This window comes from Malania oleifera, chromosome 2 (assembly GCF_029873635.1).
Source record: "Malania oleifera isolate guangnan ecotype guangnan chromosome 2, ASM2987363v1, whole genome shotgun sequence".
Taxonomy (NCBI): Eukaryota; Viridiplantae; Streptophyta; class Magnoliopsida; order Santalales; family Ximeniaceae; genus Malania; species Malania oleifera.
Window position 1 is genome coordinate 30,490,057 of NC_080418.1, and position 26,297 is coordinate 30,516,353.

At 36.4% G+C, this 26,297-nt stretch overlaps 1 protein-coding gene across 1 annotated transcript; it reads right to left on the reverse strand.

Annotated features, from left to right (window-relative positions):
* Positions 1-1,650: 1,650 nt before the first annotated feature.
* On the reverse strand, positions 1,651-8,462 carry LOC131148107 (uncharacterized). Its single transcript, XM_058097839.1, has 9 exons — positions 8,079-8,462; positions 7,683-7,736; positions 4,034-4,487; positions 3,367-3,781; positions 2,921-3,020; positions 2,670-2,729; positions 2,398-2,487; positions 2,186-2,296; positions 1,651-1,959 (listed from the first exon to the last, which is right to left on the reverse strand). The coding sequence occupies exons 1-9, from the start codon at positions 8,460-8,462 to the stop codon at positions 1,651-1,653; spliced, it is 1,977 nt and encodes a 658-aa protein (XP_057953822.1).
* Positions 8,463-26,297: the final 17,835 nt, after the last annotated feature.

Genomic DNA, 26,297 nt, shown 5'->3' on the forward strand with positions numbered 1-26,297 from the left:
AGCAGTGTTTCAGACAATATACATTTTGTTTGAAATCATCGACGGTTTGGCTCGGGGAACCCAATGCAGATTTCAAACTTTAAATAAAAGGACGTTAATTTGGTTAGGGTTTGGAGGGAAAACCTCCGAAAACTTTATATATACATTGTCTTAGATGTTTATGTAAGAGAGTGAGAGGGTTGATGTATTGTTCATGTAATTTGGATAAGAAGATAGTGAATCTTTACTGTTTGCTCCCGTAAATGTAGGCATTGCCAAACCACGTAGTTCCTTGTGTTGTTGTTTCAATTGCTTTCATTTATAGTTAGTGTGATTATTATTTATGTATATTTTACTATTGAGTGTTGCGCTTATGAGATTGCAAATTCCACTATGCATTTGTTTTTCACAACAAAGTGTATCATACGAGAACCAAGCACATATATGCAAGGTTCCACAAGATCCGAGAGTTGGACTCTTCTGGTGAACTCTTTCTTGAGAAATTTTACACTTCTAAGAATGCAGCATATGTATTGACAAATCTCGTTACCCTGGATAAGTTCAACCATTGCTTGGACTTGCATAATGTCTCTAGTTGCTAGATGGGAGGCGATCCCAACCTATTGTTCTAGGTGGTGCTACGGGTTATCTTTTCGATTTTCCTCTACGGGGTGTATATTTTCCAAGGTGGAGATTGTTGTAATATGTGGCTTATATATTGAGTGGAACACGTGTACAAAGAAAACATGGTGAAAAATAGAGAAGCTCGCTTGCAGGAAGAAACTGGCGACAGTTTTCCTGAAACCGTCGACGATTTTTGTCAGGTATAGAAGAAACAGTTGATGGATTTGTAGTACTATTATATCTACTCTTTGGCCTTAGCATTAAGCTATTGACGGTATGTTTGAAACCGTCGATGGTTTTACTCGGTTGCACAACACTGGTTTTTGAATTTTGAACTGAGAAGTTGAATAGGTTGGGTTTCGGGGGGCAAGCCTCAGGGAGGGTTTTGTATACTTGTTGTATGTTGTAACTCTATGTCTTTGGACACAAGATATTGAAAATTCACAGCCGTTTTCTCCCATAGATGTAGGCATTGCTGAATCACGTAATTTTTCATGTAATTGTTTTATTGCTTTCATATAATCTGCGTGATTGTATTTTTCTATATATTTCATTGTTGGTTGTTGCTTTGTGTGATTTGATTTTATGTTGCACATTGATTTGCACAATAGTTAGGAAATTAGCATATGTTAGTTTCTCAATTGCACCAATGCGTATTTGTAAATTGCCTAATGCATGTGCCGCACCTTGATGGTGCATCCTTATGTTGTTGAACCCATGTGAGGAACCAACTTCATTTCAAAATTGAAAAGGTATAAAATGTTTATGTATATATGAAACTAGAACAAATTGAAAAGGTATAAAATGTTCATGTATATGTATGAAACTAGAACTTCTTTTCATTTTCTATATGAGACAAATCTAACTTCTTCTTTCTTTTTCCAAAACTGAAGCTTTATTTCAAAAAATCTTCAATAATAATGCAATTTTCACGCTAAAATTATATACATAAAATCCTAACATACACTCAAACTCAAAAATCAACAATTATACAAACAATTTATCCCTTATCTAACCCAAATGTCCGCTCATTTCTTTACAATGAACCTATATTGCTAACAAATATTGAAACTCAAACTCATGTGGTATTTTCTCGACGATGTTGGATAGCTTGGCACTGGGCTGTCCCCTAAAGCAATCCACCATGGATTTCCTCAGTGTCCCTGATGTAGGCAACTGCTGGCAAACCCACTTGACTAATGAGTCTACGTCTACTGCAAAATCAAGCATGTTGCCTAGGAGCAACTCTGGAAATGCAACCTTCTTTGTGCTGGTCACAACAATGGAAGCTTGCATGTATTCCAACTTTGATTTCTCCAACTCAGCTACGACACTTTCAGCTGTGTATATTCTCACCTATACATAAGAATACATATTGGTCACTTGGGATTTAATTGATTTGATCATGCAAGAGAGCATTTCAAAAATATTGTCTAGAATTTTGATGTTTTAGTTTGGAGTAAATGATCACTAGGTTAAACAAAAATTTAATGGGTTTAAAGATTCAATCTTTTGCAAAATCAAGCATGTTCCCATTTTCTTAATATGAAGATGGAACTAGGAGACAGATTTTTTGACTTACTGCAGGAGAAGATCGAGTTCCACAACACAGAGCAAAAGTGACATTGGCATCGAATGACTCAAGGCCATAAAGGTTGCGAACGATTGTTTCCTTTTCATCCTTTTCGCCATTCTACGGAAATAAAAACGATCAATAAGACCATATTTTATCATAGTGTGACAAAAATCACAAGATGATTATTAAAAAAATCAGTTCTATTCATATGTAATTACCTCCCTCATGATTGAAGATGTTGGTTTCCTTAAAATAAAATGCTCTATTGCTTGCGCATTTATCATGTTTCCTCCAATGTTTAGGGTTGCCTATATTCAATAATTAAAACTAGTTATACCTAACAGAAAGATTTTAACTGTCATATGAACAGCTCGGATATGCCATATATTGTTCAATAAGAAAATGGGATGATCATCGCAGAGAAGATGGTCATTTTAAATGCAAAATTGGGACATTAATCTCAACATTTAGTGTCTAAAAAATAATATACCTTGTTCAACAGTCTAAGCAATATTTCAGGGCTTGAAGGCACTCCATAGTGGAGAAATCCCTGAAATGAGAATGTAATCAGTAGTAATCACAAAAATCAGGGTATCATTGACATATTTATGCTATCCTGATGCCCTTGCATATTGCAGTTATCCTAATGCATGTGCAAGATTACAAGCCCATCAGGCTACATAGGATATAATTAAATTAGAAATAAAAAATAATAGATTTCCCCATAATTAGTATATGTACATGCATAATGCAAGCATTGTACATGTTGATCCAGAATGCTAGCTTCTCTTGGTAAGTCAAGAATCTCAAGTCCACCTTCTGGAGATTGTTCATTAGGGTCCTGTAATCCATGTACAAATGCAAAAAAGAAAATCAAGAACCAAATCTCATGCATGATCAGTGCAAGCAAGATTACCATTGTAAGAGGAAAAACATGTACTTTAGTGGAGAGGTATAGAAGGGCCTAAGTTGACAAACTATAAGGGATTTTTTCTCCTGTAAAATGCTAGGCTTCAAGTCTTAAGAGCTGTAACTTTTCAACTAAGATAAGATTTTGGTATTTAAGCAGAGAAGGGTAGAGGGATGGGTTGTTATCCTTAGTCGAGTGTCCAATATTGCCCCACGCACCATCATATTCAAACATAAAATAATAAAATGTATTTAATATATAATGCATATTAACATACCTTAACTTCTCTAATAAAGGAATAGAGCTAGAATTTGAGATGCATTTTGGGTCTAAAGAGCTGGCTGTGAACATGAGTAAGTTCCTGTAAGGACCAATGTCTCTAGAAATAGACTCCTCAGGCTCAAAAATACCATACGGATCTTGCTGCCTTGTTTCCTTCTGTAAAATAAGGCTAGACTTGGAGTTTGCAGCATCTGCCCTGAAGCTTATTGAGCTCAAAAAAGAAAAAGAAGACCTCAAAATGGGATTCGATCTCTCTAGCTCCATTGCTCTCGATGTTCTAGTTAGTCTCACAAAAATGAACATCAAACACTTCATGATACTCTCAGAGAGCTTGTTTGGCTGCCATTTTTTAATGCTTTCCTCTTCTGGCGGTGGAATTGAACGAGAAGGAAAATTTGTTTCGAGATCCACTAAGGGTAGATTTTCCTCCACATTATGTGCTCTCTGTTAAAAAAAAAAAAAATCTTTTGAGAAGTTTAGAAAATAATAATCAACGTACCTAAAGGTTAAGTAAAGATATAGGTTACTCGTATGAAAAATAAAATGTTTTTTTTTTCATTGTTTGCTATTTGTTTTCTTTCTCATTTTCTTCAATTACCAAACAAGTAAACTCCTTGATTTATTTTCTTTTCCTTTCTTTTATGTTTTCTAAGCATCACCACCTACCTTTGGTGTTGGATGTCTTGGATCTAGCACGGGTGAGGCTGGCTTCAATAACCCACTTTTTCTTGGAATTTTCTCAGAAAATCCAGCTTCCCCCAGGAAATGGTCTTCCTTCTTATCATGAAATGATCTCAAGCTCCCAATTTTCTCATTAGTGCTGAAGTCATTGAGGTGGTAATCTCCTTTGATGGCTTTGCTTATGAAATGCAATGCCTTGGTCTCAAATCCCATCCTTTCTTGAACTGTCCCTTTGGCTGCTATGGGTAGTGGATCCGATGGAACAGAAAAATAGCCATTGGGGCTACTCAAAAAACCTTGTTTCCATTGCTTGGATTTTGATTCCCTAGTGATTTCCTGTTCTTTCTTCAAGCCATCTTGGAGGTGGCTTATTTGGCCTTCAAGTCGAGCAATCTCACCTTCAACCATAGATAACTCTATCAAGAGATCTTTCATCTGCACAATTGTATGGAAGATTTCATTAATGTTATAAACTTTATTTGTGCAAAATCTCACCTTCAACCATAGATAACTCTATCAAGAGCTCTTTCATCTGCACAATTATATGGAAGATATCATTAATGATATAAATTTTATTTGTGCAAAATTTGTATCATAAATATCCAAAGCCCAACCAACCCTCTCCACAGCCCCAAACACTCCCGAAGGGTTCATCTCGGAGCTTAATGTCCTTGTTCGAAGTGGAGAAATGCTTTGGAATTACGGAGGAACAATTTGCAATCCACAACCATAGTATTGTTGATGTTTGGATTCGTTAATATGGAATAAGATCCATATTTCAAACTAAATCCTCGTGTTTTAATGTGTATATGAGATTTTCAAATTAAAAGCTTTGGATTGTAATTTTTAAGTTGTGACTTATATTTAGAGGATTATCCATTTGAAGGTTGTTATGTAGTTTGATACAACACCTTTGAGTCGCAAAATAATTTTATTATTATATGAGAGTGTTTTACGATTTTCATATGAGGTGATATTGGCCTGGTACCAAATCTTATAATTTTCTTAGGTTCTTTCATTTCTTTTAATTTTGTTACCACTTCACTGTGGGTGGTTGTGGCCCGACACTCAATTAGAATTAAAGTTTTTGTTTAAAAAAAGAAAATAAAAAATTAACAAGAAAGAAATTAAATTTTCATTATATTTTATTTTCCTATCAAATAATATCAAGAATGAAAATTTGTTCAAATATGATTAAAGATTAAAAAATAAAAGGATATGGCATCTAAAAACAAATTTATTCATTGGGTTATTATTATATTATATTTATATTTTTTAATAACTAAATAGGAAAATATAATTTTGAATATATTTTTTAATTTTTTTTTCTATTTCAACTGAAGTCTTGAAAAAATATTAATATTCATAACAAATGATACTTTTTGTGGGAATTTACAAGAAGATCCAATGATGATGAACTTAATTTGGGTTACACAAAAGCATCGCTTGAATTGTTTTAACAAATTACAATAATTTATAGGAAAATAAGAAGAAATGTTAGAAACATAAAAATTAATTTAATTAAGTTACAAAATAGATAGAAGTAAAATATAAAAAACTAAGAAACTATATAAGACTAATTATGGACGCACTATTACGAGTGTTCAGTAGCTTAGCAATAATAATAGTAATAATAGCAATAATAGTAATATCTATATTGAAAAATCATATTTGAACACTTTAAATAGACATATTTGTTAATTAGTTATCCAAACATAAACACTTGGTAGTCATCACACATACTTATATTTGCAAATGAGGAAAATTTGATTATATTTCAAGGAAACAATATCTCCTTTTAATTGAATCAACAACATAATGATAGCTAGTTTTGTTGCCCAATACATTCAACAATATTTTTAATGTAAAAATTAAAGTTTAATCCCTTTAAAGTGAGTTTTTGAATGCTTTATTTATCTTTATTCAAATATGGCCAATCAATAGAATTCGCATAAAAAAAGGAAAGAATTTAAATATGAGAAATCTCTACAAAGTGGGGTGAGATTAAGGTGCCCATGAAATTATTTTTAATTTTAAGTTGTAAAATTTAATTTTAAATTTGAAATATGTCTCTTTATTAATATACTATACACTAAAGTGCATGATTATATCATTTTATTAGCATAATTGCAAAAGTGTTTTATTAGTTACACAATATATTATAATATAATTTGAATTTTTGTAAATTATTATTATTATTATTATTATTATTATTATTATTATTATTATATCACTTTGTATTTTATTAACAGAAATCTGTGTAAGGCGTGGGATATAATTAATTTTTAACATATTGAATAAATTTTTTTTTTAAAATATTGATCTAAATTTTAAATTCATAGTAATATATTTTTCTTTTAATATATGAAAGTTTTTTACTAAATTTAGACAATTGTATAAATTCTAGTCAAACCTTTGATTATTTTTTAATTTAATTAAATCAGGACAAAAAGCAGTTCAATGTTTTTAATTTAAAAGATTTAGTATTTAAACGCTCAATTGGTCAAAAAAGTAATAAATTCATCAATTTCATTTATTTTTCTACACATTTCTCACTTACTATAATCCTCTTAATTTTCTCATGAGAAATACTTTTTAGTGATATAGCAAGTGATTAAATAAAGGTTAGTAAATTTAGCATTAAAAAATGTTTAGAAAAAATAATAAAAATGTATAGAAAAAAAAAATAATCTCTAAATAAAATTGTGAACTTATCTCTATATTAGAAAAGACCTCATGCAATTGTCTTGGGCCAAACTATATCATTTGCTTTTGCCCACTAGACTGATGAGTTTTTCCTACAAAAGGCAACTCATCTAGTTGGCGTTTAAAGCATCATTATAGGCCCAAGAATTTCATATTACACATTGATGTGGGACCGTGTTAGGCTCTCTCGTCGAATCTCTAATGCTCATGTAAGAGTGACTTATACTTTTGTGTAGGATCCAACCAAATGATAGTACGTACCCCGAGGGTGATTATAATACCAAATGTAATGATCTTAATTGGGCCAAACTCCAATGAGGTATATATTGTCTATACTTTGGCCCAAAATCATTACATTTTTTAGCCACCATCAAGAATTCAAAATAGTTTATTTTTGACTGATATTTAAATTTTTTCAAATTTTTAATTGCAAATTACTAAAAGTTGACATCGGTCTTTTAAAAGTTGCTAATTCTGCCTTTATATATCCAATCGCTTCTATTTTTAGTATTATATTAAATTATTATTACAAATATCATAGTAGTTTACACTAATCCTATAACAAAGAAGACATTTATGAGGGCAAGATAATGGAGATAATTTAGTTTAAAAAATAATATGCCCACATAAATAAAAGATACTAATTTATGGCTAACCATGCATGAAATTCCAATGTTTGGTCAAATCTATAATTTCTAAAAAAGAAAATGATATTAAATATTTATCAGATTTCCAAAAATAAGACGCCTTAGAATAAAATTGTTGGTCACATTCACTCGCATAATTAAGCAATGCTCCTATTTGCATGTCAAGCTCAAGCTGTCTACCTACATGTCCCAGCTATCTGCCTTAATTAAGTTTCAGGCATTCCAAAAACAATCAAATGAAAGAAGAGAATTCAGTGTTACACGTTTAATTTCATACCTCTCCTTCAAGTTCTCCTCTCTTTTGCTGCGTAGTTGTAGCCTTCTTCCTCCTCTGCAATCACGCCCACAGAATTTAATTAAGACAGAAACGTGGAGTAATCACCAACGTGAAATGCATGCAAGCATGCGAAATTCTTTGAACATTTCACGGGGAAATTAATGGGGGATAAACAGGAAGTAATCAAATTAACCAAGATTAAAAAAAAAAGAAAAAAAAAAGAAGAGGAATCGAACTAATTAAAAGCCTGCAAATAAAATAAACTTAATGACATGCAGTATTGATCTAGCTAGCTAACAGATAGGAAGTAAAGAAATTAAATTAAAGGGTTTTTTAATTTTTATTTTGGTGATGAAGAGCTGGATTAAGTGTTGGTGTTGAAATGAAACTGCTTACAGCATCTAATGCCGCCATGTGAGGATGATCGGAAGGTGCAGAGAAGTGGCGGACAGAGAGCTTTAAGGAGCGCCAGTACTTGCGCCTCAAGGAGGAGACGAGGGAGCTGAAGCAGTCGAATGGGGAATCGTAGTAATGGAGTTGGGGGTGGGAGAAGGAAATAGAAGCGGCGGTGCTGGAGGTAGGAGCAGGAGGATGAAGTTGAGAGTTGGAGACGAGGAAAGGGTAGGTGCTGGTTGTGGCGGTGGGTGGTAATGACGACGATGACTCGTCGTAAATATCCGAGTAGTCGTCGGGAAAAAGGATCGCGGAGTGGTATTGTTCCGAAGAAGATGAGAAGGAGCTTTCATGATCCAACCGTCTGGAAGATTGTGAGTGGGGCATCATGCATTTCCAAAAGGGCACTTCTAACTTGATCTATCTTAGCTTGCAATTGCAGTTTTGAAGGGTCGTAGGCGCCTTAGCAGAGAGAGAGAGAGAGGTGATAGTGATAGATTGGCGTGATTAATATATAGGATAAAGTTTTAAAAAAAAAAAGTGGTGTGTGAGGCAAGTAACTATCATTGATTAGTCTTATTTGTTTATTGGGAAATCAAAAAAAGTGTATGAGCTTCCTCTCTTTTTTTTCTCCCTCGGTGCTTAGTGCGCATTAACTATTTTTCTTCTTCTTTTATTATTTTGAGAGTGGTAATGAGACTTGGCTGAAGGTGATATATAGATTCATGAGATGAATCAAAGTGGGCTTTACCTGTGCTCTCTTATCTCCTCTTGTGATATGGGCTTGTGATGGGTAGGAGCCCATGAGGAATAACATTACTCATGATTCTTGCATATGAACTTCTTTGCTCTTACCAAAAATTAAAGATTAAAAGCTTCCTGTATTAAGTTTGTGATATTGAATTAATCAATTCAAATACACATAGTTATAAATTAAAATCAGGGATTTGTCCACCAATGAATAGATTTGAAATTCATACGCCCAAACATTGCCTTACTTTAGGTTTGAAGAAGTTTTTAATTTGAATTTGTATTAAATTTAAATTAGATGTAACATAAAATTTATATTAAAATTTGTTCAAATCTACCTAAATTCAAATTCAATACTCGAAATCTATACTTTGAAATAGAGTATTATCATAAATATTACAATTTACCTATTTTACATATTATATGAAAATGATATAGATCTCAAGAATTTGTCTTATAAAATGTATCTCACATAATTGAAATCCAAGCTATTCTTATAAATCCAAGATTACTACTCTCTGATACCTAATTTTGAATCAAAATGAAACACATTAGAATCTCTAATTTCAAATCCAAAAGAGTTTTAAATCCTTGACGAGGAAACAAAAACCAGGAAAGTTCAAAACTTTATTTACAAGGCAGCCTTTTTTTAACCTTTTTAATTTACTGAAAATGAAACCCAAACATAAAGCCAGATTGAATCTTAGGAACATACGACCGGCCCTTAGAAAATTTCCTAGGAAACAATTAGCACATTTTTGAAAACTTTTTATACCTTTTGAATATTTTTTTTGAATTTTATATTAATTAGTAAAGGAAAATCGTCATAATTTCAGACAGAACGAAAATTTATTGAAACACTACCCCAAATCGTCGACGATTACAGGGCTACCGTCGACGATATGCTCTGTTGCACCCTGATTTCCTTCATGTTTTTCCACTCAATATGTGAGCCACATATCACAACAAGATGAATGTTATATATAATGAGCTGGCACCCATGGATAGGAAGTAAAAAAATTAAATTAAAGGGTTTTTTAATTTTTATTTTGATGATGAAGAGCTCGATTAATTGTTGGTGTTGAAATGAAACTACTTAATGTTGGGGTTAGATCCTGGAGCAACAATCACACATGAAGAAAACAATCATCCACAATGGAACACTGGAAATTATGTGGTTCGGTCGAATCGACCTACGTGCACAGAGCATACACCACTTCACTATATTGGGAGAAAAAATACATGGAGTCTCACTGCTCAACTTTCTCTCTCTCTCTCTCTCTCTCTCTCTCTCTCTCTCTCTCTCTCTCTCTCTCACCACAACTTTCTACTTTGCACACACACTCTCTGTGCATGATACAATACCTCACACAGCTTACACTGCCCAACACATCTGCACAATCTCCACACACACACACACACACACACACACATATATATATATACATAAGAGGGAGTAAAATTCAAAGGAGGTGGCTGCAGATTTCAGCATTGTCTGTAAAGATTTTTGCTACCTTGAATCTTTTCAAGTGTCAGTACTCCATCCTCTAATAGAGATTTGATGAAGTGATAATGCACTCTGATATGTTTGTTTCAGGAATGAAATGCAGAGTTCTTTGTCAGATGTATCGCATTCTGACTGTCGCTGTACAAAACATTCCTCTCCTACTTTAACCCAAGCTCTATCAACAAACCCTAAAACCAAATCATCTCTTTACTGACTTCTATCACTGCTATGTACTCAGTTTCTGTAGTGGATAGGGCAATAATATTTTGCATCTGCGATATCCAACTAACAGTTATAGTACCAACAGTGAACACGTATTCGGTGGTGCTCCTGCGGTGATCAATTTCACCAGAAAAATCGGCATCTACATACCCTTTAACTTTCAAGTCTCCTTTGCCGAAACATAAGCACTTATCAACAGTGCCTCTAAGGTACCTGAAGATCCACTTCACTGCTTTCCAGTGAGTCTTCCCTGAATTAGACATGAATCTGCTGACTGCTCCCACTGCTTGGCCAATGTTTGGTCTGATACAAACCATGGCGTACATAAGACTTCCAATGATTGAGGCGTAAGGTATCTTAGCCATGAAATCCTTTTCTTCATCTGTCTAGGGAACCTTATCCTTGGAGAGGCGAAAGTGTCTTACCAAAGGTGTATTTACTGCTTTGGCGCTGCTCATGTTAAACCTCTATAAAACACGACTAATGTACTTCGACTGAGATAATTGCAATGTTCCCTGTCGCTTATCTTTATTGATCCTCATCCCAAGTATCTGCTTCGTTGATCCTAAGTCCTTCATGTCAAACTCCATTGACATTTGCTGCTTCAATTTCCTAATCTCTTCTATATCTGGTCCTATGATCAGCATGTCATCCACATATAACAACAGAATGATATAGCTATACCGATACCTCTTGAAGTAGTAATAGTGGTCGGAGTTATACTTTAGAAAATCATTCCTATGCATAAAGCCATCAAATTTTCGGTACCATTGTTTGGGAGCTTGTTTGAGACCGTACAAGCTCTTCTTCAACCTGTACACTAGATTTTCTTTACCTTTCTCTGAGAATCCTTTTCGTTGATGCATGTAAATTTCTTCATCATGATCACCATGAAGAAACGCCGTCTTCACATCTAACTATTCGAGATATAGGCCCTCTGAGGCAACAATCTGATCTAATGGTTGTAAGCTTTACAACTGGTACAAAGATGTTGGTGTAGTCAATTTCTTCCTTTTACTCAAAGCCTTTAACTACCAACTGAGCCTTGTACCTGCTCGAACCGTTATACTCTTCTTTGATTCTATACACCCACTTGTTGTGAAGGACCTTCTTACCTTTGGGTAACTCAGCTAGTTCCCACGTTTTGTTGGAGGTGAGGGATTTCATCTTGTCCTTCATCGCGAGCTCCCACTTGCTTGTATCTACCACCTAATATGCTTCATCATAGCATTCGAGCTCTCCTCAATTTGTAAGAAGTAAATAATCTATATACCTTCTGTTTGGTACATGGGGCTGAGTAGATATCCTAAGCTCTAGAGTTGGAGTAGGAGGCAGTAGTGCGATGATCTAATCCACTGGTTCCTCCACCTAAGGATTCTTGGCATTTTGCTGTTGTGTCCCGACACATTCTGGGATATCATCTATATCTACATAGGTTGATTCTCTCTGAACTGGTTCGGTGGATTCTGTTGTGTGCCTGTCTTTGTACATCACCTTTTCGTTGAAAATCACATCTCTGCTTCTGATGAACTTCTTATTTTCATCATCCCAAATGCGATACCCATATTTTTCTTCATAGTAACCGACGAAGGTGCATTTCCGGGATTTAGGATCAAACTTGTTTCTGACATTATCACTAATATGTACATATGCAACACAACCAAAAACTTTCAAATGTGAAAGTCTCACCTCTTTTCCTTTTTATGCCTCTTCTGGTATACGATGGTCAAAAGGTACTGATGGACCCCTGTTAATCAAGTACGCTGTTGTGTCGACTGTTTCTGCCTAGAACTGCAATGGTAAGCCTGATTGTATACGTATGCTTCTGGCTCTTTTAGTCAATGTTTGGTTCATCCGTTCTGCTATGCCGTTGTGCTGAAGCGTACCTGGCACAGTTCTTTCCATCCTGATACCGTGCTCATAGCAGAATTTCTTGAATCTAGTGTCTTCATACTCACCACCATTATCTGTTCCTAGCTTCTTAATTCTCAAACTAGTTTCATTTTCAACCATAGCTTTCCATACCCTAAAAGCATCAAATACTTCCGACTTATACTTCAAAAAATAAACCCATACCTTCCGAGAGTGATCATCAATGAACGTGACGAAGTAATTCCTTCCGCCTATGGATGAGACGGGCGTCGATCCCCATACATCTGAGTGGACTAGTTTTAGTTTCTCCTTCTTTAGGGCACGAGTGTTTGTCTGGAAACTGACCCTCTTCTATTTCCTAAATACGCAATCCTCACACATGTCAATCTGTACTAACTATAGACCACTTATTTTTCCCTTTGAGTGCATCACCCTGAGTCCTTTCTCACTTATGTAACCGAGTCGTTGGTGCCATATGTTGTTGTCATCATTTCCTATAGCAACTTAAATAGACATGGAGGCATTGGAGGTTAGATAAAGTGTTCTGCTTTTCTTACCTTTAGAAATCATTAGTACACCCTTTGAAACCTTCCATTCATTGCCAATGAATGTCGTCGTGTATCCTTCATCTACCAGCTGACCAATTGAGATCAAATTCTTTCTCAGGTCTGGAATACTGACCTATTTATATTGATCGTCACAACTCCCTTGTCAGTTATGTTGCAAGGTTGATCGTTGCCAAGGTACACCTTACCAAAATTTCCTGGTGTGTAATCCTCTAGGCAATTTTTGCAGTAAGTGGCATGAAATGAGGTCCAGGAGTTTAAGACCCAAGACTCCTGCTTGCTCTCCAGAGAGCATATTAATGCATCTTTTTCTCCTGAGGAAGAGGCGAGATTTGCTTCTGTTTTCGCCTCAGATTCCTTTCTCGGACCTTTGCACTAGTTTCTGAAATGCCTGGACTTTCCACAGTTCCAACACTTAACGTTCTTTGTGCCTTGGGAACCTCTAGGATTTATGGATTTAGACCGCCTGGTCCTAGATCTGCCGAGATTGTTTGATCGTCCATGCCCGCTTCCTTTTCCTTAGTTTTCCACGTTCAAAGCTAAACTTGAAGTGGATGCATTGTTTGACTACATTCTGATCTCTTCGGTCAAAATCATGCTAATAACCTCATCGTACTTTAGCTTCAATTTTCTTGCGGAGCTACTGATCATAGCAATAATACCTTTCCAACTCTCAGGTAGCTGACTAAGAATCAGTAGGGCACAGATCTCACTGTCAAATGTAATTCCAACCAAGGCGAGTTGATCCGACAACTCGTTGAAATTATTCAGGTGTCTGCTGAAACTTTTACCTGCAGACATGCTCATGGTAAACAATATTTTTATTAGATGTACCTTATTTGTGACTGATGACTGCTCATATATATTAGATAGCGCATCCACAAGAGACTTGGTGGTTGTCCAGTGCTTGATGTTGAAGGCAACATACTTTGCCAACGTCATTCTGATAACTCTGAGAGCTTTTCGGTCAAGCAACTCCCACTTGATCTCCATCATGGATTTGGCTTCTCCTTTAATGGTAAGTGCAGCTCCTTACCAAACAAATAGTCCTCTATTTGCATTTTCCAAAAACCAAAGTTTGTGCCGTCAAACATCTCGATCTGAGAGCTCTTTTCGTTTGATATCTCAATTTGCTGATATAGAGATGGAATTATCTCAAGAGGACAGCATAGTTGGATCCAAAATAGTCGAAAACCCTAGAAATGGCTTAAGTCGTTTGAAAAATGGACCCGAAATGGTTTCGAAAAGCCCGGTCAAACTCTTGGTCAAATTTGGTCAACTTTGATGGAATATTCCTTTTGACGAAATATTCCTTGACGACATTTGTGACGCCGTTAGCTGACGTGGCAGTGTGGGGCCCACTGCTGACGTGGTAGTGTGGGGCCCACCTACTGGTGCGCAAATGTGGGACCTACTGTGGGGCTCAGATGCTGCCATGGTGCTGATGTGGTGTGGGCTCGAGCTGATGTGGCGGCTGACTCAACCGCTAACGTGGAGTGACACGGCTATTGACTGGGCCTATTACTTGGCGTTACGTGGCACTAACGTGGAGGTTGACGTGGCACTGATGTCACGTCGTCTTCAACCTTCCGCTGACTCGCCGGTCATTCGCCAGCACGTGGCCACGCGTGGAGTGACTTGATGATGCTATTTCGGTGCGTGGGAGCATGTGGAAACATCCCCTAGACGTTGGCGGTGCGTATAGGCGCGTGCGATGTCGTCTTAGGTCGTTTGGAGCTCTGGTTGCCACCGTTTGCTTCGTCTTGACGAGAGGAATGTGATGGTAGCATCAAAATTGAATTTTAAGCTACTGGACAGAGGCTCAAATTTGAGAATTTTTCTCTAATCTGGAGATTTTCCTTCAACCTTTCTCTGATACCAATTGTTGGGGTTAGATCCTGGAGCAACAATCACACACGAAGAAAACAAACGTCCACAATGGAACGCCGAAAATTACCTTGTTCGGTCGAATCGACCTATGTCCACGGAGCACACACCACTTCACTATACTGGGAGAAAAATACAAGGAGCCTCAATGCTCAACTCTCTCTGTCTTTTTCTCTCTCTCTCTCTCTCTCTCACCACAACTTTCTGCTTTGCACACACACTCTCTAGGCACAATACAACACCTCACACAACTTACACTGCACAACACATCTGCACAATCTCCACATACACACACACACACACACACACACACATATATATATATATATATATATATATATATATATATAAAGAAGAGGGAGTAAAATTCAAAGGAAGTGGCTACAGATTTTAGCATTGTTTGCAGAGGTTGGTGGCCGCTGGTCTCCAATGTCAAAGCAAATGGTTGGGCTAGTGCGGCTGTCGGCAACTCCACACCTCTAATTTCAACACTTACAACATCTAATGTCGCCATGTAAGGATGATCAGAAGGTGCAGAGAAGCGGCGGATAGAAAGCTTTGAGGAGCGCCAGTACTTGCACCTCAAGGAGGAGACGAGGGAGCTGAAGCAGTCGAATAGGGAATCGTAGTAAAGGAGTTAGGGGTGGGAGAAGGAAATAGAAGCGGCGGCGCTGGAGGCAGGAGTAGGAGGATGAAGTTGAGAGTTGGAGGCAAGGAAAGGGTAGGTGCTGGTGGTGGCGGTGGGTGGTAATGATGACGATGACTCATCGTAAATATCCGAGTAGCCGTCGGAAAAAAGGATCGCGAAGTGGTATTGTTCCAAATAATATGAGAAGGAGCTTTCATGATCCAACCGTCTGGAAGATTGTAAGTGGGGCATCATGCAATTCCAATAGGGCACTTATACCATGATCTATCTTAGTTTGCAATTGCAGTTTTGAAGGGTCGTAAGCGCCTTAGCAGAGAGAGAGAGAGAGAGAGAGAAGTGATAGTGATAGATTGGCGTGATTAATATATAGGATAAAGTTAAAATTAAAAAAAAGGTGTATGAAGCAAGTAACTATCATTGATTAGTCTTATTTGCTTATTGGGAAATCAAAAAAAGTGTATGAGCTTCCTCTTTTCTTTTCTTTTTTCTCCTTCGGTGGTTAGTGTGTATTAACTATTTTTCTTCTTCTTTTATTATTTTGAGAGTGGTAATGAGACTTGACTGAAGGTGATATAGCTCATGACATTATAAATTCATGTGAGATGAATCAAAGTGGGCTTTATCTGTGCTCTCTAATCTCCTCTTGTGATATGGACTTGTGATGGTTAGAAGCCCATGAGGAATAACATTACTTATGATTCTTGCATATGAACTTCTTTGCTCTTACCAAAAAATTAAAGATTAAAAACCTCCTATAGTAAGTTTGTGAAATTGAATTAATCAATTCAAATACACATGATTATAAATACCAATGAATAGATTTGCTCCGAACTCAATCACAAAGTCAAAACATCAAAAAAGAGGGCCACGTGTAAACACCTAAAGAATCACAATTCACTTTTAATGGACTTTATAAATAGTTGTAGATATATGATTCTATTATCTTTTACAATATTTTATATAGAAAACTTATGCAATCTCACATCATAAAAGTAAGGGAAAAAAAATGTTAATCTTGAGATTTAGCATAAAGGCATGATTTGTTTTCAAGATTTTAAAATTTTTTATAAATTTATTCTTATATATAAGTACCCTAAAAATCAAATATGTAAATTTTTATGAGTTTTCAAATTTTAAAATAACTTTACATCATTTTACAAGCCCTAGAAAACATCATCTTTTGCCACATATATTATATATAGCAATATATATTACAAACATCTAGTTGATGTCATATATTATAATATTAATGGTATGAGTTCTTGGATTTTTTTTTTTTTTTGGAAAAAGAGGGTGGCACCTCCTATCTTTATTAGAAAACCCCTCACTTATGGCGGAGGAATACCGTGGTTCCAACCTTGAGACTAAGGGAAAAAAAAATCAAACCCCAAGAATTTAAAATTGACTTAACTAACTTATTCAAAACCAATAAACCAATGACCAACAACCAAACAAATAAATAAGAACTAGACAACTATAAGTGGAAAACAAACAAAACTCCAGAAGATCTTGAGGAATAAACCAACCTCTACAACCTTCACAAACACCAACACAAAACATCACGAGCGCAAGGAAGGAAATCCCAACAAATACAATTGAATCATTCCCCTGACTTGCTGTGGAAGCTCATCCTGGCAACTATATGATCGAGATATACCAGATTCACCCTATTTGACAAAAAAATCCACACTTTGATTCGCCTTCCTGTAAACATGTTCCACTTTGTAATGTATGCCTCTCAATGTTAACACAAGCTCTTCCTATAATTCCCATAAGTTCCAAGCCGAACACTTCCCAGAATTAATCCACTGAACCAACAAAGCAGGGTCACAGGCAATCTCCACTTGATCAAATTTGATATCTTTGCACATATTAATCCCTATAATAATCGCTTTCAATTCAGCCATATTATTGATTCCATAACCCAGTAATGAGGAAAAAGCTGCTTTAAATAATCCTTATTCATCTCTTATCACACCTCCACTACCACAATTGTTTGGGTTACCTCTACAACTTCCATCCACATTCAACTTAACCCAACTTATCCCAGGTTTACACCATCTGACTACACGACGAAGACGAATCCTCACATTTTTTTACCTGGATACATGTGTTGACCTTATAGGTCACACCCGATTTTGATAATGACAAATACTTAGGTATTTGATGGTTTTCAAGTGTTTGTGCAGGCTTAGATGAACATCTCAATGAATGACACTTGAAGCAGGGCATGAAGACCCTGGAGATTTTAATTTGTATTTCCAATTCAATTAATGTAATATGGGTCTGTAATAGGAACTAGGAAAATGGTCTGTATTAATTACTTGCATATCATGCATATAAGATATATGGTAAGCTCAGTAAGACCATCATATGACTCTAGGTCCCAACACTCTCACATATATCATACAAAATACAGGAGTGTTACAAAATGGACTTAATTGAATATTTCAAGGGAATTTAAGAGAGTTCGGGCGACTAAACCCCAGGAGTTCAAAACTCCTTGGGCGCCCAAACTGTTGAGAAGTCAACAGTTGACTTAAGCTCTCGGGCGACCGAACTATTTTGTGCATACTGTCCACAGGCACCCGAACCCTTTGAAAGGGACATTCGACCAACTCGGGCTACCGAGCTGTTCAGTTCAAATTGAGCCTCGGACGACCGAACACACGAATTCGGGCTACCGAACCTATGACCGCCCACCCGAAGTTACGAAGAAATGTTTTTAACTTTGTTTTAGGGCATCGAACTTGAACTCGGGCTGTCAAATGGATTTAAATAGCTTTTATAACTGTGTCTATTCGGGCGATTAAACCATGGTTCATCCACATATCATATCCATATTCGACGCTATATTGGAAAAATGCTTCACATGGAAACTAAAGCAACCAACCCAAACATACTTAGATATATTTAACAAGTCTAGAATTTGTCCATCAGTGAAAAGATTTGCTCCAAACTTGTGAATCGAAATATGTAGAAAATAGTGTTATGTGTCAGCATCTATAAAATCAAAGCCCATACACTTTTAATGTGTAACACCCTGAACTCTTAAACACAGTCCGGTGCGTTATTCCTGAAAATACTAAGAGTCCATAAATAAATACCATGTACGCAGCGGAAAACATAACTATGATCCTTAATTATAAAAATAAATACCAGAGTTTACTATTTCTATCCATATTCCATAATAACCATTCGTCACCTGTATTCTCATAGATACACATATCTCCAAAAACAATCAGTATTCACAAATACTAGGATGTTCCACAACCATGCATAAAATCTAGAAGACTTAAAACATAAAACATAACTTATATACATCCCATAATATCATGAAAATGTTTATACCCTTTCTCTATCTATAACCTAAAAATGCTATCAACCTTGAGCTCTTTAAGCTTGATCTCGTGGAGGTACTGAAAAAGATAATTTCGTATTCGGGTGAGACACCTCTTAGTAAAGGAAGAAACAATATATATTAAAACAACGTGTGGCCAACATGAGGTTCATAAATAACATATTAATATCATTTGCAAACCATTAACATAAATTCTTGAAAACATTTCTTAAGCCTAATCAAACACATGCAAGATATTTACCCACGAGACTATCCAAGGATAGGGGTGACTACATGCCCATACAAGTAGCACCCCTCTGCTCTGATACATTAGGTAACCCAAAGGTCACAACTTGTTAGCTTTGGTGCAATCCCAAGAGGGGGGGTGAATTGGGTATTTAAAATTTATCGCCTAGGTTAAACCAGATAAACAGTATTACTTAACCTAGGGTCTGTCTATGCAAATGTAAACCTAATCATTCACAATACAACATACACGTGCAATAAGTAAATTGCGAAAATGTAAATGAACACGCACGATATGTTATCGAGGTTCGGCCAACAGTGCCTACGTCCCAGCCTTGGCCACACCAGCACAAGGATTACCACTATAATGCTCACTTAAACGGGTGGAGTGGCACAAAATACAACCAGGTCAATTCACAGGGCTGACCTCAACCAACACGCCTTAACAGGATGACACACCTAGCTTTCCTAACCGGGTCTAAGCCAATCCGGGACTATTCCAGGGCTAGTCTCCCTCTTCAGGCCCGTGCCTGGAAATACAACAAATGTGTATAAAATTTGTACACAGAAATATGCTCCTAGAAAAGCAGATGTGTGCACCAATACAACTCAATCAATAAAGCAAGCACGAATGATATGTAGATATGCTCAGTGCTTTAATGTGTGCTAAACACTCAATCAAGTATGATAATCAATCAAGATCTAGAGTGTGTATCTAAGCAAGATTTGAAACACAATATTCGAATATCACAAAATCAAATCAGGGTTTCAAATATGCTAAGCAAGATAGATCAAACAAACTCAATATAATATTTCAATGTCTAAAGCACAATGGAATTGTTTGAAAGGCTAGCTTTTCGCAAAAGGATTTTTGCACACAAAATCTAGGTTTAGGTATCTTGCAACAACAATGCAAGAACCACAACCCTCAAAGTCTTCCCACACAAGATTTATCAAATGAAATCCGTGGAAGAACTTTAGGCTATACTCTTAAATAAAATCAATCAAATTTTATACCAATAGAGAGTATGAGCTAGAGAGATTACACACTATAGCCTTATAGAAATACTCACAATGCTTAGAGAAATCAAGATTGAAGAGTATGTGAGTGTTTACAAGAAGTATTTGGCTAATATAGGATTTTGAGAGTTGAGAGAGTTTTGCCCTAATCAAGTTTTGCTAATCCTACTACGAATGATAAATGAATGGGTATATATAGGCAAGGAGGTATTTTTGACCATTGGAGACCTATTGGGCATTATTAAGAAAGTTTTAAATCATTTAAAAATAATTAACCCTGTTTAAAATATGTTTAACTGCGGTAAAAATCAAGACAACCCGAGAGGTCCGGTCGACCAAAAAGGTTTCGGTCGACCAAGTCACATATGGTTCGGTTGACCAAGGGACTTTTGAACTGAGGGCTTGGTCGACCAGGAGAGGGTGATTTCTCAATTTTTCGAAGTTCGGTCGATCAGGCCATTTTGAACTGGATGGTTCGGTCAACCAGACAGTTGGGAATTCTCTCGAGGACCCTCTAGTCGACCAGGTAGTTGGAGAACAAAAGTTCTCGGTCGACCAGATGGTCAAATATTGACTAAGGAGGGTTTCGATCGACCAGGTCTCTTTGAACAACCTCTTTCGGTCGACCAGGTGGTCAAACTTTTGACCTAGGGAAGTTTTGGTCGACTAGGGCATTTTGAACTACCTAATTCGGTCGACCAGATGGTCAAACTTTGACCCAGGGAGGTTTCGGTCTACCAGGGCCTTTTGAACTAACTTGGCTGGTCGACCAAAAGTGCATCATGTGTGCATTTCGGTCCCGTTTCGAAACATACAAGCCATATTCAAGTCCCTAACAAACATATGTGTAAATGTGTCTCCTAGGGTCACTTAGGGTCCAATTTGAAGACACCGAAAAAGTCCAGTGTTGGTTGACCGAAGGGTGTTCCCTAAGGTCTTTTTATGGTCCGTGTAAGTACCTAAAGTCCAACTAAGGTCGATTTGAGCATACCTACCTATCATGCATGATGCAAATTATTACAAGCCATATCGGTGTACAGTACATAATAAAATTACATCCCAGAATGAAGAAACTGAATAATAAATACAAATGCAGTACAAAATTCTTCATTCATCGACATGAACACCGTACGCCATCAATATAAGTCTCTTAGTCCTGAAGTGCGCACAAGGTGAACCTGCATAAAGTTCTCAGTACAACCATTAGTACCAAGAGTATTTTTTATAATCAAAACAGGGCGTGACCAATCAGGTTAACACAGCTAAAGCATACCAGGGCACTCACCTTACTCAGTAAGCCCTTAAGTGATAAATTAATCTTGTACCCACACAGTTCATACGAAAGTTTACCAGTGAAGGCTCCCAAGAATAGGGAAATCTACCCGCCTATACAAGTAGTTTCCCTCTAACCTAGCACGTTATGCAGCCTATTGCTACACTTGATACAACTAGGACACTCACCTTTCTCAGCGAGCCCTCAGGCGAAGAGTTTGCCCCGCCCTAATGTAACTTGTTTTTACTAACATAAATACTGATAATACTCTAGTACATTATTCTGCCTGATATTATTCAACTATTCATATTTGTTCATGTTCATAACTTTAACATTTCATAGCATGTCATTTTACATAACCTTTCACATTTTACATCGTTCACATTTCACATTCATATCTATTTCATTCACATTTCCATTTCATTTCATTTCATTTTCATTTCATTCATTCATACTACAACTCCTTTTAGATGTACATCTATTAGAATTGGTGTATTCCCAAGAGGGGAGGGGGTGAATTGGAATTTTAAACTTTTCTCCTGGGTTGAACTAGATGTTAGCTGAGTATAACAATCTAGGGTCTTTCTTTTCAGTTCCAAATACATCGATAAATATAATATGTGGAAATTTAAATCAAGCGCATCATTCACATAAAAACATACACGTGCGGTAAATATAAAGTGCAACAATATACACAAACACACGATATGTTATCGGGGTTTGGCCAACTGTGCCTACGTCCCCGCCTTTAGCTCGCAAGCCCGAGGATTCAACTAATAGCTCACTTAAGGGTGGAGCGACACCGATTACAACTAGGTTAATTAGCACAAGGCTGACCTCAACCTACACGCCTTAACAGAATGGCACACCTAACTTTCCTAACCGGGTCTAAGCCAATCCAAGACTATTCCAAAGCTAGTCTCCCTCTTCAGGCCCATGCCTAGAAATACATTAGTATTTAAAATACAACCAAATGGTACAATGAATATGCTTTCAAGTAAAGCATATGTGTACCCAGATACACGCAATCACAAACACCACAATATGATTTAATATGTAAGCTCAATGTGGTCAAATATCTCAATTCTCGAATATATATATATTTACTATCAGTGTAATGAGTGCGTGAGAGTATCAATCAAGCAATATTTGTATCACAAGATATTCATCCAATAAGTTCACACAAAGATATCAAGTCTCAAGTATTTCAATCAGCAGGATGTCTCAAGCATGTAAATATCAAATAATGTATATGCTTGGTTTGTAAAAGATGTGTAATCTTTGTATTCAGCAGATAATATATGAGTGAATGAATACCGCAACAAAGATCACTGTCTCATAAATAAATATCTCTTCAAATATATTTTTCAATATAAAGCACAATAGATATTTGAAAGTGATTATCAAAAGATTTTGCAACCAAAATACTATACGATCTTCTCAAGATGTTGCAATGAATATACAACCTCAGAAGATCAAATAAAAGTCTTCTTAGGAGAGACTTATTAACAAAGTCCCCTAAGAATTCTTAGGTTTAGCTCTCAATAAAATCGTATCAACCAAGCTGAACAAGGAGAGTAAATGTAACGACCTGCTCCTTTTTCACATATATTTTTTTTTTATATAAATAAATTATCATCACATCATACATTCCAACTCAGCAGTTCACAATCCACCTGGGCCCGTGGGCACCAGGGATATAACAAAACATACAGTAGAAGCCTACGCAGCAGAAAGTATAAAATCATATACATCTCATCATAATGTGCATAACACATACCAGAGTCACTACAATTACTATCTCACAGTATATACATCTCAAAAATGAAATCTAGGGACAATCCCCACAAAACCTAACTGTCCTTACCAAAAACTTTCCCTTCCAAAGAGGGCAAACAACTGATCTAGATCAACGGGGCTTTTCCCGCTCTCCTATCAGGGGCTCCTGAAAAATGTATAAGATTTAGGGGTGAGACACCTCTCAGTAAGGGAAATAAACTAATACCAGTGTGTGGCAACATGAGTATTCTGTATTCTACATATACCATACATAACATATTCAATACTGTTTATCAAATATGGGAAAACATATACATATCAACACATAGCAGAATATACTCATTTTCATAAACATATCTCATCTCATACACTAATAATAACATAAAACAATCCTGGTAGGTTAGCTGGCTATTGTCATGTATTACCCCCACATGACTGGGTTGTGTGGCCCGAAGGCGGGACCTGAGAATGGTTGGCCGACCACTGTCAAGTCAAACAGTAGTCTGTAGGTCCGATGGGTCTACCCAGACTGGTCCGTACACCAGGGGCGATAACAGCACACTTCTTGAAAATAACCACATCGACCATCCAATCTCACACCACTCCGTACAGCGGCGTTAACACATATATCATGATCACAAGGACCATGGACACATAGCAACGGTACCGTGCAAGTGCTAGCCTAAACCAAGCCAACCAGGTTCTGATATCATATACATTTACTAAAACCGTGATACATAAATATCTCATATCATTTATTTTCACATCAATCATATCATTTCACATATATACGTGTATCATGAAAATCATCGGCCCGTACGCCGGTATTACACATTTTAACATAGCACGGCCCGTACGCCGGCAAATCACATAGCACAGCCCGTACGCTGGCAAACCACATAGCACGGCCCGTACGCTGGCAAATCACATAGCACAGCCCGTATGCTGGCAAATCACATAGCATGGCCCGTACGCCGGCAAATCACATAGCACGGCCCGTACGCCGGTAAATCTCATCCACATAGCACGGCCCATACGCCGGCAAATCATATATACATATAAAAATATCTCGGCCCGTACACCGGTTTTCCATTATAGAATTCCATATCGTCCCCATTCCAAAAAAAACAGTATTTCACAACATTTTTATACTCATGCCACACTAAACAAATTTTCTACGTATTCAACATATCATCATTTAAACAGTATTTTCCAAATATAAATCATATATATAAATATATTTATTTTTCCTGAAACCAGATGCTATATATATATACATATATTTTCTCAAAACAAAACTAGTTTAGTTTATCCCCTTACCTGATTCCTGAAAAGCCCCTAAGAAAATCTTCCCGTACCCACAAGGTTCTCAACTCAATACCCTGAAAATGAAAACTCGCAGAATTAAAGTTTAGTATTTTTGTACGTATAACATTTTCTATAACTACCACTAAGTCAAATTCGACTTAAAAAGTCTTACCTCAACTTAGGGATGATTCCCAACGTTCCCAATCAACACCTTGGAACTGAAAATTTCCAGTATTAAAGTTCAGTATTTTTACGCGTATATCACTTTCTTCAACTGCCAAAAATTCAAATATTGAATATAAAGTCTTACCTTGGATTTGGGATGAAATCCAACTTCGTTTTCCTGACGATCCACTTCTGCAGACTTGTAGAAAACTTCGCCAGGAGCGTCGTGGTGGCTTTGGTGTTTCGATCCGGCGTAAAACTAGCCCGGAATCGAAGAGAGAGAGAGTCGTAGGAGGGAGGGAGAGAGAGAGAGAAAGCACTTCCAAAAAAAATATAAGCAAGCTTCTTGAAGAAGCTTGTGTTATTTTTTATATATGTATATATATATATATATATATATATATACATGCTTTAATATTTATATATATATATATTTGTTCCTATTCATTTTACTTGTTAATTTAATTAATTAATTTTATTTTATTATTTTATTATTATTATTTTTTAAAATTTTATTTTTTTTTCCCGGTTACTGCAGTAAACCTTTCTAATCAAACACTTAATCAACTTATAGAGAGTTTGAGTAATAAGAGAAGGTAAGTATGAGTGTTTGGGGCTTAGATATGAGTATTATAGGATTTGAAAATTTCAGAGAATTTTACATAATCAAAGTGGCTAATCATCTTCTAATTTGCACAAATAATCTCATATATATAGACATGGGAAGAGATATGACTGTTAGGGACCTATTGGGTATTATTAGGGAAGTTTAATGACATTTCAAATATATTAACCCTGTTTAAAAAATATTTAACTGCGGTAAAAATCAGGGCAACTCGAGAGGTCCGGTCGACCAGAAAGGTTTTGGTCGACCAAATCTCATATGGTTCGGTCGACCAGGAGGATTTTGAACTAAAGGTTCAGTCGATCAAAAGTGGGCGATTTCCCATTTCTTTAAGGTTCGGTCGATCGGGTCATTTTGAACTAGCTGGTTTGGTCGACCAGACCGTTATTATTTTTCCCGAGGACCCTTGGTCGACCAGGTAGTTGGTATACAAAATTGGCTCGGTCAACCAGATGGTCAAATTATTGACTAGAGAGGGTTTCGGTCGACCAGGAGTTTTGAACTATACTAGTTCGGTCAACCAGGACCTTGGTCAACTGTTGACCCAGGCCTATTTCGGTCGACCAGGGCAAAATGAACTTCCTTGGTCGATCAACCGAAAGTGCACAATGTGTGTATTTCGTTCTTGTCTTGAAATACACAAACCTTATTCAAGTGCCTAACAATCATAAGTGCAATGGTGTGTGTCCTAGGGTCATTTTTTGTCCAATTTAAAGACACCAAAAAAGTCTGGTGTCGGTCGACCGAAGGATAAACCCTAAGGTCTTTCTAAGGTCATTTTTCATTATGATTGGTTTGAGCTTATTTATTATTATGCATGTGATGTGTGTGAGCTTATTACAAACCAAAGACCTATTATTTATTATTACAAATCCTTTGCAAATGAATTAAATACAATACAATTGATAAATGGGTCTTCAACTTTAATTCCTCTTTGTGCACATCTCAATCTTTGACAATTTTAGTTCCTACACAAAACAAATGAATTAAATACAATACAATGGATAAATGGG

Coding starts and splice junctions, on each gene's coding strand:
- LOC131148107 (XM_058097839.1), bottom strand. CDS start 8,462: ATGCCCCACTCACAATCTTCCAGACGGTTGGATCATGAAAGCTCCTTC. Junction 4,488..7,682: donor GAGGAGAACTTGAAGGAGAG/GTATGAAATTAA, acceptor ACAATTGTGCAG/ATGAAAGATCTCTTGATAGA. Junction 2,297..2,397: donor CATCTTCAATCATGAGGGAG/GTAATTACATAT, acceptor TTATTTCCGTAG/AATGGCGAAAAGGATGAAAA.